The following is a 14,770-nucleotide window of genomic DNA, read 5'->3' on the forward strand; positions in this document are numbered from 1 at the left end:
GAGTTAGGAAGATTACAGATACTTCATACCCTGCTGGGTAAATCACATGTAATCTGAGGCATCGTGAGCTAAATTAAGGGTGTCTGCCATTGAAGAGCATCCTAGACACAATACACCTATAGAGTTCGTGACAGGCCTACTTCAGTAGTTGACTGTCTCCTCTACGCTAGTGAAGGTATCCCAAGGACAGGGATTATGACCTAATATATTGCAGCCAGCAGTGTAGTTGATATGAAAAGGGAAAGAAGCATCTGTACTCTTCTTGATGACACAAGTTTGGATAGGCACCAATTGGTCTTTACACCTGCTCCTATCACATATCTGGAAGAATCTCAGCCACGTCTCAAGACTTCAAACATGTCAGCACCCACTGATTTTATTTCTTAGTAGTGCTTTATTCCATTCAGGTTTGCCACCATTACAAGTTACCCTGCCATCTTGTCTGAAGGGAAAAGGGAGTTTGCAGTATGATCCAGTGAATTAACACTTTCTCTGCAATGTGGATTGGCACCAAAACTCACAGGTTCAACAATAAAATGGACAACTTTGAGCAGGGTTGTTATTTTGGTTAATCTACACAATTGGCCACACGTTATGGTCCAGCATCTCACCAGTTCCGAGGCAGAAGAGGGTTGATGGGAGATAAAGTATGTTAAGAAGCCTGAAGTAATCCACTTCACCAGGTAATCCTGGATTCCTCAGCACCGGATGCCACTTAGTTTACAAATGAGTCAATTGCGTTTAGACACATTTTGATTAGGTAAAAACTTAAGCCACTGACTTGTCATAACTCCCTCTGCTACATTTTCTTTCATGTCGCCAGTGTTTGGAACCTTATCACCGGTTTGTATAGATTACACCAAGCCAGTCCAAGTTTGTCAGCTGACTTTGGCAGGAGTCCAACAACAACCGGCGAGGACAACCCAGAGATTAAGGTTACACCTCCAGGAATAAGACAAGCTGGCTCTCAAGAGAAACCACATTGAAGGGAAGCCAGGAGAATCACTACACACCATTCAGGGTTGCTACTTCCAGACACAAAGTAAAAAGCTAATTGTAGGTTCATTCAGTAGGTTGCCTTTATTGTTACAGTATTGACAAAAAAAACAGACCATCTGGATGAAACAGGTTGATATCTAAAGATCTGGCATAGTTACCTTTGTTTTATGGGAATGACATTCTGGTGAGGGGGCAAACAAAACAAACATTGGGCCAATTAAAAAGTGCAGAACCAATTTTCCCAGTACAACTAGCACCGACATACTAGTTGGTCCCTATAAACAAGGTGGAATTTGACCGTCCTTCCAACTGTACAAGATATGTTACAGTTTAAACATCTCACAACATTTATGGTGGACATGAAAACAGTTTAGAGGACCTTCTTCAACTCATCGTACAAAACTAGCACGAAGGCACCACCCATGCCTCGGAGAACGTTGGACCAGGCTCCTTTGAAGAAGGCCTTGCCACCCTCATCCCTCGCGATCTTCTTCCAGCAGTCAATGGTGCCAGTGTACATGATGTCACCTGCAAAACACATGGAAAATAGGTCTTACCTCTGCCTTGGCTGAATGGTACGCACAAGATGTAGCCCAATGTTGTGGATAGCGTGACTGAATACACAACATAACAAAACTGACAAGTGCTCAAAAGTTTACAATTACCTCCTTTGCGCCCAGACTGCATCATCATGCGACGACGGACGGTATCAAAGGGGTAGGATGTAAGACCGGCGACTGCAGTCACAGACTGCGCGATGGCCCAGCTGACAAGGATGCTTGCGTTCTTTGGATCTGGCAGCATGCCTACAGAGAAAAAACAAGAGGATTAAAGTAGGCTCTAACATTCTTTGAAACAGACAATTGCAGATCCTCTACTCAAATATGATGATTGAGGCCTGTGCTCAGAGCAGCCCATGGACTCACCCTTGGCTGTGTCATAGACGCCGAAGTAAGAAGCTCTGTAGATGATGATGCCCTGGACAGACACGGAGAAGCCCTGGTACAGGCCCTTCAGACCATCAGCCTTGTAGATCTTCTTCAAGCAGTCACCCAGGCCATTGAACTCACGCCCAGCACCGGCCTTACCGACATCAGCAGCCAGTCGGGTTCTGGCGAAGTCGAGGGGGTACACAAAACACAGGGAGGTGGCTCCAGCAGCACCGCCAGAGGCCAGGTTACCAGCGAAGTATCTCCAGAACTGTTTCTTGTCCACGCCATCCAGGAAGATTTGCTTGTATTTGTCCTTGAATGCAAAGTTGAGGGCCTGGGTGGGGAAGTATCTGATGACGTTGGCCAAGTTGCCTCTCCAGAATGACAGGAAGCCCTGCTCCTTGGGGATACGGACGACGCAATCCATGATGCCCTTGTACTGCATGTCAACGGTTATCTGTTTGCTAGCATGTTGCACCTGTAATCAAATAGACAAATCAAAATCCCCCTCCTGCTTATACATTTACAAAATATCAAATATTTGAAGAGAAAAGGAAACTGTTTAATGACAAATATGTCAAAAAGACTTAGCTATATGGGGAGTTCAACATGTTGTGTACCCTTCAATCATTGCACAATGTTCTTAGCAAAGTTGACAACTACCAACTAAATAAACAAAGACAAGTAGCCAACACCCCTGATGATGCTTCTCATGGTAATGAAACATGGGCAAACAAAATGTTTTGTCACACACCAGAGCCGCAGCTAAATGTGTTCACAGGGTCACCCCTGGAGCAAATGAGGTTTAAGTGCATTGCTCAAGGGCACACCAGATCTTTCACCTTGTGGGCTCGGGTTTTAGAAGAAGCGACTTTCCGATTACTGGTTCAACACTGACAGCTTGGCTACCTGCCACCCTTAGGGCAAGCGCCAATCAAATTCCCTAGGGCAACATTGTGGATACCGGTACATGGATAGTAGTAGCTAAAATCAAGAAACTAGTCAGCACCAATCACATCTCGCCTTTCAACATTCACAATGCAGAAGAACCCGCCTCCGCACGAGTTTGGTGCTCGCTAGGCCTCAGTTCACACAGGATGAAGCCTCCGTTTGTTGCGACCTTGGCAATTTCTAGGGCCTAGTAACTACCAGCTGCGCCATATTTGATGGCAATGGGCAAGGACACAAATGTGAGTAGTAGGGATGACAATGATCATAAGACGAACACGGTGTCTTTTACAAGTCAACTTAACTTGCGTGGTTGCGAAATAGTCCTTGGCAACAAGCAAGCTTCAAGCTAGTTAAGCCAAATACCAAGACACCGGTCTACTACTGAACTGACAGTCTCAAGTGATCTCACCGCACGCGAAGAGGGACCAAAATGGAAGGGTCACTCGCATCTTCGCAACGCACCAATGTCATTAGCCAAGTTAACGTTAGGAGCTCGCTAACTAGTTAACTTACTGTCCATGTCACTAATAACATTAACGTTAGATATATTATTATAACTGACAATTGATACATCTGTTTGACCATGCCATTTGATTTAAAAGAGCATTGCATTTTATTTCAAAGGAGATAGTGATCTTGACAGAAACTACAGAGTCAAGGGCTAACATCAGTACATTACATTTCTGAAAAGCCAGTCAAACTTACCTGAAGAAGCAGCTTGATTCTTTCAATAGGGGCTACAGCTGTTTTGGAGATGGCAGCGGAAATACCACCAGCCAAGAAGTCCTTGCCGAACGAGATGACGGTCTCATTCATTTTCGGTTGTTATCGAGGACGTTGTTACAAGGAAACCTTCCCGTTCAACGAAAGGACTGCTGGGGTATACCGGCTCAGTCGAAATGGCCGATCCATTTAGTTGAGAGAGGATTTAATACCACTGTGTTCGCGAGACAAAACGGGAGCTGGAAGGCGGCATGCCATTGGTGCGCTAGTGGATTTAGTAGGCGGAAACCTATTTTAATGATTGTCCCCTCGCCTGAAAGATGAGAGATTTATCCCGTCTTCGTGAATTTGAATTAAACTGCGTTGTTGGCCTCTGCTCAAAACTATTTCAAAATAAGCATTTAATGAATATCATACATGAAAGGTTGGCCTATAATAATACACATGATAAAAGTTATCCAAAGTTTAAAATAGTACTTTTTGCTTTCATGTCATTCAATAGGTTGTAGGTGCAGTACGCCTACATGGTTGATGGAGAGTGAATAACACTCATCAAACCTTGCTTATGCCTTACCAACTTTAGTTTGAGTTCTGGACCCAAGGTCATGTGAAAAGCATGGCAGCTTGGAGCAGCTGAAACTCCTGTCTACTATGTGTTAATCATCAGCTGTGAAAGCCAGAGGACACTTAGATACAGGGGGAAAAGGTCATCCCATTCACTACCAGGTTAAAATGTCCTTGACTCTGCAGTTTCTCAAAATTCCTTTTATATAAAATGCCATGGTCAAGCAGATCTGATATGTTATATTATGACATTGACACAACTTATCTTACAGTCCTACAAAGTGACAATGATAGTCAGTCCTGTGATCAAACTTTCTTGGGACAAAAAAAAAATGCATTTGCTCCTCAAATATCCATTACATCTTTTGGGAAAATGAAATGCTGCCGTCTACAGGCCTACTGTAATAAGGTGGTGGGGTCAGCTCACACTGGGGGAACAGTAGCTGATCAGGTTAGTCACCCGACTAGGGTATTCTCTGTAGGGTGCACCTCTTAGAGCCTTTGAGATAGAAATCATGAAGGAGAGAACCACATGTGTACACCCATTCTGTAATCTGTATTCAACATTTCCATCAGATACATTCTTCTGAATGTAGTGTTCTGCCAAATATGATACTGAGGGAGAGATTGCTCCATTCATTTCCTTTGTATAAGTACAAATGGAATTTGTGTTGTCATCCATACATTGTCAATCCATGTTCAAGAGAGCCACACCACCTTGCTTAGCAAAGGAATTTATTTGTGCATTACAATGACTGTTCAAGTGAAATTTACTTCAATGATTCTGAATCATCTCAATCTAAAACAATTCATTATACATTTGCATAGTTACATCCATCAAATGTATTACATACCGTATACACGTAATCTTAAAAGGGGAATGGAAACACTTTAGGAGTTAGTTACAGTGAACTGGCATTCTAAAGCCTAGTGTTTCCGTTCCCCTTTAATTCTCAGTGACACTGAAGTGCTTCAGTTACAATCTTATTGCTAGGTTCACAACACACACTGATACAGTATGTGCTATGAAAATTAGCAACTGATTAATGGCTTCGACTCAGATACTTGTGTGAATAATTACATAACTACCAATCATAATTAAAACAGTCGTCAAAATAAGCCCTATAATCAATAAAGGAAACCTTAAGGCACATAAATGACATACCCAAGTCCGTTAAAATAGTCATTACTACATTACAAATATAATGAAAAAAAGCATTCATTTGCATTGTAAGATAATTCCATTTTATAAACAGGTTTGTGCTTTGTGTTCCTCTTCATGGCCATTACGTAAGGTCAAGACCATTGTTAGAACCAGGTCATTGCCGTAACATTTAAAAATGGTAATTTAGCAGACGCTGTTATCAAGAGCGACTTACAGGAGCAATTAGGGTTAAGTGCCTTGCTCAATGGCACATCGGCACCTCAGGGATTCAAAACAGCAACCTTTCGCTTACTGTCCCAAAGCTCTTAGCCTCTAGGCTACCTGCAGCCCATAAGCATGAATAAACTGTAGTAAACACAGAACTGTCAAAAAACTATAATTTAAAAAAACTTTAAGTCGGAATGAGGAATTGACGAACAAACAGTTTAAGTTTTTCCCATGTATTAAGTATAGAAGTGCAATTCCTATGATTGCATTGCAACTTTCAAATATCAATGGATCTACCTCTGATTCTGAAATGGTTGCTAATACACAAACACAAAGCTGTAAAAGACCTGACATCAACCAAATTGTCATCTTCAAAGCATTGAAGCATTCCAACAAATATTCCTGACTCCTTTCCATCATCATTCAGACACTTTCCTATACTAATGATCATCATCCCCTTCAGAAATCCAGACGTTTTTGTTCCACCAGTTTTACCAGCGACTTCCTTGCTGTGACTGAAAACTCTTATTCTTCAGGTACCGTTTCACCTCTTCTACCTCAGTGGGGCCCATGCTCTGGTCCACCCCTGGTGCCAACTTATAGCTCAATGGAGACACAATGTACCCGTTGCGGTACAGACAGACCTGCTTGCACATCTCAAAGCAGCTGAAGAGAAGGCCAAAGTAAGGGACAATCTAAGGAGGAAAAACAGAGAAGATGTCAGTGGGCTCAATAGCTTTTGAAGTGCCTCTGTATAAAATGTGAAGAGGTAGGTTAGAAACTGCCCTGGTAGTAGGGCCTGGTTATAATTATCTTGTCCACAATTGAATTGTTAGACTGTTCATGAGAGGAGATTTTACACCAGTAAACCAAACAACTTCACTGCCATCGTGAAAAGCCATTTGGAGATGAAAAATGAGCGGACCCACGGCAGCCAACTTGTAATATCCCTTTTGTGAATTAATCACAAAGCATCTCTCCCTCGGTTTAATATAGGTGTGTTGGCTGTATATTACCAGCTCTACAGCAGACAGGACAGAGGAGGACTAGTAGAGGGGTGGGGGTTAGAGCACAATAAATCAGTACGATAATAGGCTAATGGAAAAATAAATAACGGGAACATGACTTAGGTTGTCATACCTTGACCATGTTGGCTGTGATGCCACTCCACAGTGTCAGGATGCCCTTGTTTCTGATCACCTGCCTGAAGCAGTCCAGCATTCCAGTGAAGTGGACATCGGCCCCACCGTAATGCGGGAGCCGAGGATTCTGGGCCTGGCGATAAACGAGGACAAAAATTCCTGATTAGAGGAGTTATGACACTTCATTATGTAATGTGAGCGTTTTACAGTTAGACCAGTTACTAGGAAAGTGACCCCGGAGAGCACCAATATAAATACATTTAGGATCAATAAATGACAGATATTTAGGACTAACTCATTAAAGGGTCAGTGCTATCCAAATTCTTTGGGACATCCCTACCCCTTTACCTTAACCATTTTAAATGTCAACTTCAATTGAAGTTGACATTGAAAATGGTAAGGTTTATGGTAGAGATGTCCCAAGGATCCTGGATAGCACTGACCTTCATAAAAGTGTGTGTGTGATCCAAGTAGTAAGAGACTATGGAATGAATGGAATTATTCCATCAATGGAAATTCCTCAAATGTTTGCTAATTGCGCAAACTGACCAGGGATCTGTGCTAAGGGACATTTGTAACTTGGATGTCGCATGACTCAATATTTTGATATAAGCAAATGAACTGAGCAAATGTGGGTGTGGTCTCAGGCAGTATTCTCACCGGATGTCCGTATGTTCTCTCGCTTTATCAAGCATTAAACCACTGTCTCAGCACTGGATGCATTCTCATTTTAGAAAGCACTTCAATCCAAGGGAAGAACCTTCCCCAAAGACAACACAGTCCCAGGGCCTTTACAGATTTCAAAGTCGGAGTTTGTTAAGGAAATGCTATACTGGCTGCTGAGTGAAACAATAACTGCATCCATGCCTCAAGCAAGCTCCTTTAAAAACATTCTCGCTTATGGGTTGTGTCATCTGTATCTACTTAACACTTCTTGTTTTGTCCTAATCATCAGATAGACCTCTATGCAACATGTGACTAGAAATGATTTGTGGCTGCAGCCTTAGATTCATTTGAATGCATGTAGTTGTGTTGGTTCTGTATAACTGAAACTAGGCAGAGGGGATTAAAGAGAGGTTCAGTTTGTTTTATTGGCTTCTCAATTAGGAGTGTGCTTGTCCACTGTGTGATAGCTGCCAGCTATATTTAGAAAACTTATCTATATTGCAGGCAGACCCTGAACAGTGTTCACATTCTCAGCTGCCGTAGCACCTTGAGGTCCCTAACACGTTGATGAAAACGGATGTAGTATTCTGTCCTTCATAAAAGTCCTACTGAACCCTCTTATACATAGAGAGAAGGCCACGTGAGGAGAGACTTTAACTTATACTTGGGCTCAAACTATGGTAACTTACATTTTAATAACTATTGTAAGTTATTGTTTGTTAATAAAGTGTACAAAGAAACTGTCTTCCTAATCTTATTTTAGGAACTTTGAAAGTGTAATTATATTTGTGGGATCATTTCTAAGCTTCTATGTTGCATTTTGTTTATAAAGTAAAAAAAAACAGATGCACTCAAGGGCTATTGTATAAAGGACAAGTGTTTTACTACCAGTGTGTACCGGTCATAGGTACCAGTACAAATGTGTACAAATCCGCCACCTTATGGACAGATGTGGTATTACCAATCTGGTTACATCTCATAAAATGGCCCTTACCTGCATTTTCCTTTTCACAGTTTCAAAGGGGTAGGAGAAGGTTTGAGCTATTCCTGCCGCTAAGCAGCCATTTATGAAGTTCTGTAGTGGAGTGAAACGGAATTGGGGCTCCCGCCACAGCTTATCCAAGTTGACGTAGACTGCATAGCAACCAATGGAGAAGGGAAACGCACCTGTGGAAGAATAGATCCACAGTTACTAGCCATGCCAACACTGCCCCATAGAACAACCTAAATAAACTCTTGAAATAAATATTCTTTGTTTGGTTGTTCCAAATTTAAAAACTCAAGAGGTTGTAAGAGGGGCAAAGGGTGTTTCACAAGTAAGCAGACTATGGACACTTTATATAGTTATACCAGCGTTTCCCAAACTAAAAAGCTTGATGAGTTGAATCAGTTCTGTAGTACTAGGACAAAAAACAAAAACGTACACTCCTTAAGGTCCCCAGGACCGATTTTGGGAAACATTGAGTTACACTGAATCATTGTGTGGCTTTTTTAGGAACATCTTTCTCCACATTTCTGTAGTATACAGACGTGTGTACCTAGGACTGTGAGAGAGAAGCCACTGTAGAGTGTTCGAAGGCCTTCGGTCTGGTATATCTTGGAGAGCGTGTGGACCACCCCCCTGTATGTGGGCTCTCTGCAGTTCTGAGCTATGAGGCGAGTCTCTGCCACCTCCAAAGGGTACGTGGCCAGTGCAGCACTTACACCAGCTAGCCCACCAGCCAAAATGGCCCTCCACTGAGAGATGTAGCCCAATTCATCCATGTGGAGGTGGACGATACTGGAAAGCCCAAAAAACAGAGGTCAACGCTTGTTCTAAATAATTTTTATCTTGAAAATGTATTTACTTTCATCAATGCATGTGAGGCAGGTATAGCCAGTGAGTATATGTATGATTATGGCTTCATGTTTTTCAATACGATACTTCCAGAAATTATAGAAATAAGTAACTGTGTTACATAACAGAGCATCTATTTCAAGAACAGCTTTAATAGAGAGTAAACATACTATGCAAATATCACGTTCTCCATTGAGAATCAACCATAACACAGAATATTAAAGACATTCTCCAGCGATTTGTGAACATTTGCTATTGAAAAGCGATATTCCAAGTATAAATACAGTAATATACACACTTAAAAAGGTAAAAACTATTTCTGAGCTCCCCCTTGTGCCAAGTCATATGTACCTTTTGTTAACACCTGATTTACTGAACCTCTACAGGATCGGGACGGTTGAGCTAACGTAAGCTAAAGCGATTAGCATGAGGTTGTAAGTAACAAGAAAATTTCCCGGAACATAGACATATCTGATATGGGCAGAAAGCTTAAATTTTTGATAATCTAACTGCACTGTCCAATTTACAGTAGCTATTACAGTGAACGAATACCATGCTATTGTTTGAGGAGAGTACACAGTTAGGAACTTGAAGTTATTAATAAACCAAAATTAGGCACATTTGGGCAGTCTTGATACAAAATTTTGAACAGACATGCAATGGTTCATTGGATCAGTCTAAAACCTTGCACACACTGCTGCCATTTAGTGTCCAAAATCTAAGTTGCGGCCTGGGCTGGAATAATACATTATGGCTTCCCTTGCATCTCTTGGTTTTACTTTGTATTATCTTTTACCAGTTCTAATGTGTTATATTCTCCTACATTAATTTCACATTTCCACAAACTTCAAAGTGTTTCCTTTCAAGTGGAATCAAGAATATGCATAGCCTTGCTTTAGGTCCTGAGCTACAGGCAGTTAGATTTGGGTATGTCAAGTGAAATGGTCAAGTGGGATTACACAACTAAAACCAGCGTGTTTTTCTCTGAAGTGACACCATAGTTGGCTGAGTTTTCAGAACCATCTGATTGGTCAAGAATAGAAGGAATCTAAAAACACCTGAAGTGAGTTGGATTTAATAATTATAATGCTCCACGGTGGATCAACAATAATACCGGTTCCGCAGATGTGTTCATTTCAAACTACGTCTAGCTAAATAATCATATAATCTATCGGTCTTTGCAAATACAGTACCAGCCTAAAGTTGACACACCTACTCATTCAAGGGTTTTTATTTTTACTATTTTCTACATTGTAGAATAATGAAGACATCAAAACTATGAAATAACACATATGGAATCATGTACTAACCCCAAAAAGTGTTAAACATATCAAAATATATTTAATATTCTTCAAAATAGCCACCCTTTGCCTTGACAGCTTTGCACACTCTTGGCACTCTCAACCAGCTTCACCTGGAATGCTTTTCCAACAGTTTTGAAGGAGTTCCCACATATGCTGAGTACTTGTTGGCTGCTTTTCCTTCACTCTATGGTCCAACTCAACCCAAACCATCTCAATTGGGTTGAGGTCGAGGGACTGTGGAGTCCAGGACATCTGACGCATCATTCCATCACTCTCCTTCTTGGTCAAATAGCCCTTACACAGCCTGGAGGTGTGTTTAGGGTCATTGTCCTGTTGGAAAACAAATGATAGTCCCACTAAGCACTTACCAGATGGGATGGCGTATCGCTGCAGAATGCTGTGGTAGCCATGCTGGTTAAGTGTGCCTTGAATTCTAAATAAATCACTGACGGTGTGGCGGTGCTTTGCTGGTAACACCATCACACCTCCTCCATGCTTCACGGTGGGAACCACACATGCAGAGATCATCCGTTCACCTACTCTGCGTCTCAAAAACATGGCGGTTGGAATCAAATCTCAAATTTGTACTCATCAGACCAAAGGACAGATTTCCACCAGTCTAATGTCCATTGCTCATGTTTCTTGGCCCAAGCAAGTCTCTTCTTATGTGTCCCTTAGTAGTGGTGAATCAGACCATGAAGTCCTGATTCACACAGTCTCCTCTGAACAGTTGATGTTGAGATGTCTGTGACTACCTCATGAAGCTAGTTGAGAGAATGCCAAGAGTGTGCAAAGCTGTCATTAAGGCAGAGTGTGGCTACTTTGAAGAATCTCAAATATATTTTGATTTGTTTAACACTTTAGTTACTACATGATTCCATGTGTTATTTCATAGTTTAGTGGTCTTCTGTGTTATTCTACAATGTAGAATATAGTAAAAAAAAAATTTAAAAAAAATGAAATGAGTAGGTGTGTCCAAACTTTTGACTGGTACTGTATGTAAACCCAGTAAAAAGACGCGCTCGTTCTTTCTTTGTCCCAAACAAGCCCTTATCAGCCTGGTTGATTAATGTTAGCTAGCTAGCATGGTAATTACACTGATTTCAGTTACAGTTCATATAAGGATTTCACATGGTCACAGATTTAAAAAAAATAAAAAAATAAAAAAAGTTTTATTTTATTTTTTATTAAAGGTAGGGGCGTGGATCAGAAAACCAGTCAGTATCTGGTGTGACCACCATTTGTCTCAATCAATTCGACACATCTCTTTTGAATAGAGATGATCAGGCTGTTGATTCTGGCCTGTGGAAGGCTGTCCCACAATGGTTGTGCGAAATTGCTGGATATTGGAGGGGAACTGGAATATGCTTTCGTACACGTCGATCCAGAGCATCCCAAACATGCTCAATGGGTGACATGTCTGGTGAGTATGCAGGCCATGGAAGAACTGGGACATTTTCAGCTGATAAATTCTTTAAAATGACATTGGAGGCAGCTTATGGTAGAGAAATGAACATTCAATTCTCTGGTAAGAGCTCTAGGGGACATTCCTGCATTCAGCATGCCAATTGCACAAACCTTGACACATGTGGCATTGTGTTGTGTGACAAAACTGCACATTTTAGAGTGGCCTTTTATGATCATGCTGTTTAATCAGCTTCTTGATTTGCCACACCTGTCAGGCAGATGGATTATCTTGGCAAGAGAGAAATGCTCACTAACAGGGTTGTAAACTCATTTGTGCACAACATGAGAAAAATAAGCTTTTTGTGAGTATAGAAAATGTTGCTCATGAAACCAACACTTCACATGTTGCATTTATATTTTTGTTCAGTATACTGTAAAAAAAAAAAAAAGTATACTTTTTTTCTTCTGTTTTGAAGCTAATTTCCTGCAATTCTATGTATTTTGACATGGCTTAGGCCCATAACCAGGGTGGAAAAGTAGGTGTATCATGATGCTTTGAACATTAAATGAACACTCAAAGTAGACCGCTTTGTTACATCAAGATTTGAGGAATGAAATGTAAAGTATGCTAATATTTTTTGTGGTTTGACACTTTATACATACAGTAATGAAATGAGATTGGCAAATGCTAGAAACCGTGGGAAGGTTGGAAGCAGGGATTGATCTCTGTTCTCAGGTGGAAAGCTGTATGAGACACGTGCCAGGGGAGTGTTACCACTACACCAAGTCTCTGCACAGGAAATATTAATGGTTGATGGCAGATGGTAACCAAATTATAGATTGCAGTCGTCTTGTCCATAGACTGTTTTCGAGGTAAGGACACAAACATTTTGTAATTTGGGTTAACTCCCTTTTTAAAATAGTTCTGGAAGAAAATCCTGCTGGCTCCCCAGGAGGGTTGGCCTTCCCTGATCTATGTTTCCCAAGTGCTGGGTGTTTGAAAATGTTCTTGTTATAACAATTTCTCAAGATCACCCAACCTTCAAGAAGAATCTAATGAATATCAATATTCAGGTGGTTAATGCCTACTATAGTAGTTGAAGATATTTGCCATCATTTTACTCTACATAGACAAAATATGATGCGTTTGAGTTGTGAGTCCCCCTAACATCTCTGCTTTGCACAATACTAAAATGTCAAATTATATTTCATTCCTATAGCATTTAATATCCAATGCCCTTTGTATGATTTAGTCAAAACTGTCCATTAATGCATTTTTGAAGCGATATCCTCATAATTTTCAAAGAAACAAGTAGGGATATCAGATTTCAAATATGTGGTTATGCTGGCAAAAATAGGGAAGAAGTGGAATAAAGTGGAATAATAAATTTAGTGTGGGGAATAAGAGCCATGTTCTTGCTAACAAGCACAGTAATTACCCCATATTTTATCCCTTTGTTAAGAATGAGAATTGTTTCACTTATCAGACTAAATAAAGTAAATAGCTAATAAAATATAGTTAAGAAAATATTACATAAATCTGCCACTACACTCTACCCAATTTGTTTTATTTATTGTACCCCCTCTAGAATCAAATGTACACATTTAGGTTTACAATCTAACAAAATTATTTTCATAGTTACAAATCAGGTCACCCAACCAAACTTCCCTGCTAAAACACACTGTAGGTCTGTCTGCTTTTTCGTTGTCACAGCCTAAATGCCAATCACCAAACGAGGGGACTAATGCAAGAGTGGATTAAATCGACTTTAGAACATGATGTCAAAAGGCTGCATTCTGCAATAGGGACGGGAGTAATAGCAACCTAATTTTGCTGACAACATTGTAGATAAAACAACGCTACCGAACATTACATTGAGGGGCGTTTCTTTAAAACGCGAATCCAATCCCCTTTATCCTTTACATAACTAGACCAATCATATGCTTCAATGTGCCGCGGCAAGACAGGACATTGAGCTTCCACTCGTGATTTTAAATTCCACTCGTGATTTTAAATTGCAGGCGCTCGGATTTCAAAACGATTTGGAGCACAGTTGAAAGTTAAAGCGCTGACTACACACTGGACTAATAAAAGCTGTACTTTTCAATAAGAGGGTCAAATGCGTGTGTCTCAGCTCTGATACAACTAGTTCTAACGCAGGGGTGGGCAACTCTAGTCCTCGGGGCCTAATTTGTCACACATTTTCTCCACCCCGAGCAAACACAGCTGAATAATCAAATTCTAAAACTGAAGATACTGATTGTTTGAGTCAGGTGTGTTGGCTGGGGAAAAACTGACACAGGCCCCTGAGGACTGGAATTGCCAACACCTGCTCTAACGTTATAGATAGTTGTCTAAAATAAACGTATCATAACTCAAACAACACAAATTGCTTATTCACTCACTGTTTGTATGTTGCCAAATGGACGGCGCTGTAAGGAAACAGGCGGAGACAGGAGACGAGGTTTCCCTTCCAAAATCCTCGTAGGCCTTCATTCTGGTAAACGACAAGAAAGCTGTGCAGAAAGCCTTTTTTACAGTGAAATGTGCCTACTTGACTCTTGATTTTCACCAACTCCAGAGGCGACGTGACAGTTTTACTGAAAACTCCCGCAAAACCAACGCACATAAAGCCCTGAGAACTTGTCAGTCTGTCATCTGGTTTAACTGTTGCCATTACTCTAGCTCTGTATGTAACCGACTTCCCTAGCCGATTCTACTACCTCATCGGTAGATTGTCTGTAGGACCAGCAGCACCGCTTGTTTATCTAAGGCCAACTGAAAACAAAACCCAGTGGCACCGTCATCCGCAATTCTGATTCCTGTCACGTTGGTCTGAGGGGAGGGTGTACTGAGGGTTTTGTCTAGAAGG

At 41.0% G+C, this 14,770-nt stretch overlaps 2 protein-coding genes across 2 annotated transcripts; both read right to left on the bottom strand.

Moving 5' to 3' along the window:
- Positions 1-1,054: 1,054 nt before the first annotated feature.
- On the bottom strand, positions 1,055-4,270 carry LOC139581274 (ADP/ATP translocase 2-like). Its single transcript, XM_071410850.1, has 4 exons — positions 3,588-4,270; positions 1,926-2,409; positions 1,665-1,805; positions 1,055-1,527 (listed from the first exon to the last, which is right to left on the bottom strand). The coding sequence occupies exons 1-4, from the start codon at positions 3,696-3,698 to the stop codon at positions 1,370-1,372; spliced, it is 894 nt and encodes a 297-aa protein (XP_071266951.1). The 5' UTR covers positions 3,699-4,270; the 3' UTR covers positions 1,055-1,369.
- Positions 4,271-4,887: 617 nt separating this feature from the next.
- LOC139581275 (solute carrier family 25 member 43-like) lies at positions 4,888-14,770 on the bottom strand. The gene is made up of 5 exons (XM_071410851.1): positions 14,304-14,770; positions 8,888-9,129; positions 8,344-8,516; positions 6,682-6,816; positions 4,888-6,236 (listed from the first exon to the last, which is right to left on the bottom strand). Exons 1-5 carry the CDS (start codon positions 14,573-14,575, stop codon positions 6,033-6,035), a joined length of 1,026 nt encoding a protein of 341 aa, XP_071266952.1. The 5' UTR covers positions 14,576-14,770; the 3' UTR covers positions 4,888-6,032.

This window comes from Salvelinus alpinus, chromosome 7 (assembly GCF_045679555.1).
Source record: "Salvelinus alpinus chromosome 7, SLU_Salpinus.1, whole genome shotgun sequence".
NCBI classification, from domain to species: domain Eukaryota; kingdom Metazoa; phylum Chordata; class Actinopteri; order Salmoniformes; family Salmonidae; genus Salvelinus; species Salvelinus alpinus.

Excerpts from the sequence above, each read along its gene's own strand:
- LOC139581274 (XM_071410850.1), bottom strand. The coding sequence starts at position 3,698 with ATGAATGAGACCGTCATCTCGTTCGGCAAGGACTTCTTGGCTGGTGGT. Across the intron at positions 2,410-3,587 it reads GAATCAAGCTGCTTCTTCAG|GTGCAACATGCTAGCAAACA; the intron begins GTAAGTTTGACT and ends ATTTGATTACAG. Across the intron at positions 1,528-1,664 it reads GCAGTCTGGGCGCAAAGGAG|GTGACATCATGTACACTGGC; the intron begins GTAATTGTAAAC and ends TGTGTTTTGCAG.
- LOC139581275 (XM_071410851.1), bottom strand. The coding sequence starts at position 14,575 with ATGGCAACAGTTAAACCAGATGACAGACTGACAAGTTCTCAGGGCTTT. Across the intron at positions 8,517-8,887 it reads CTTCTCTCTCACAGTCCTAG|GTGCGTTTCCCTTCTCCATT; the intron begins GTACACACGTCT and ends ATTCTTCCACAG. Across the intron at positions 6,817-8,343 it reads CTGTGAAAAGGAAAATGCAG|GCCCAGAATCCTCGGCTCCC; the intron begins GTAAGGGCCATT and ends GTTTATCGCCAG.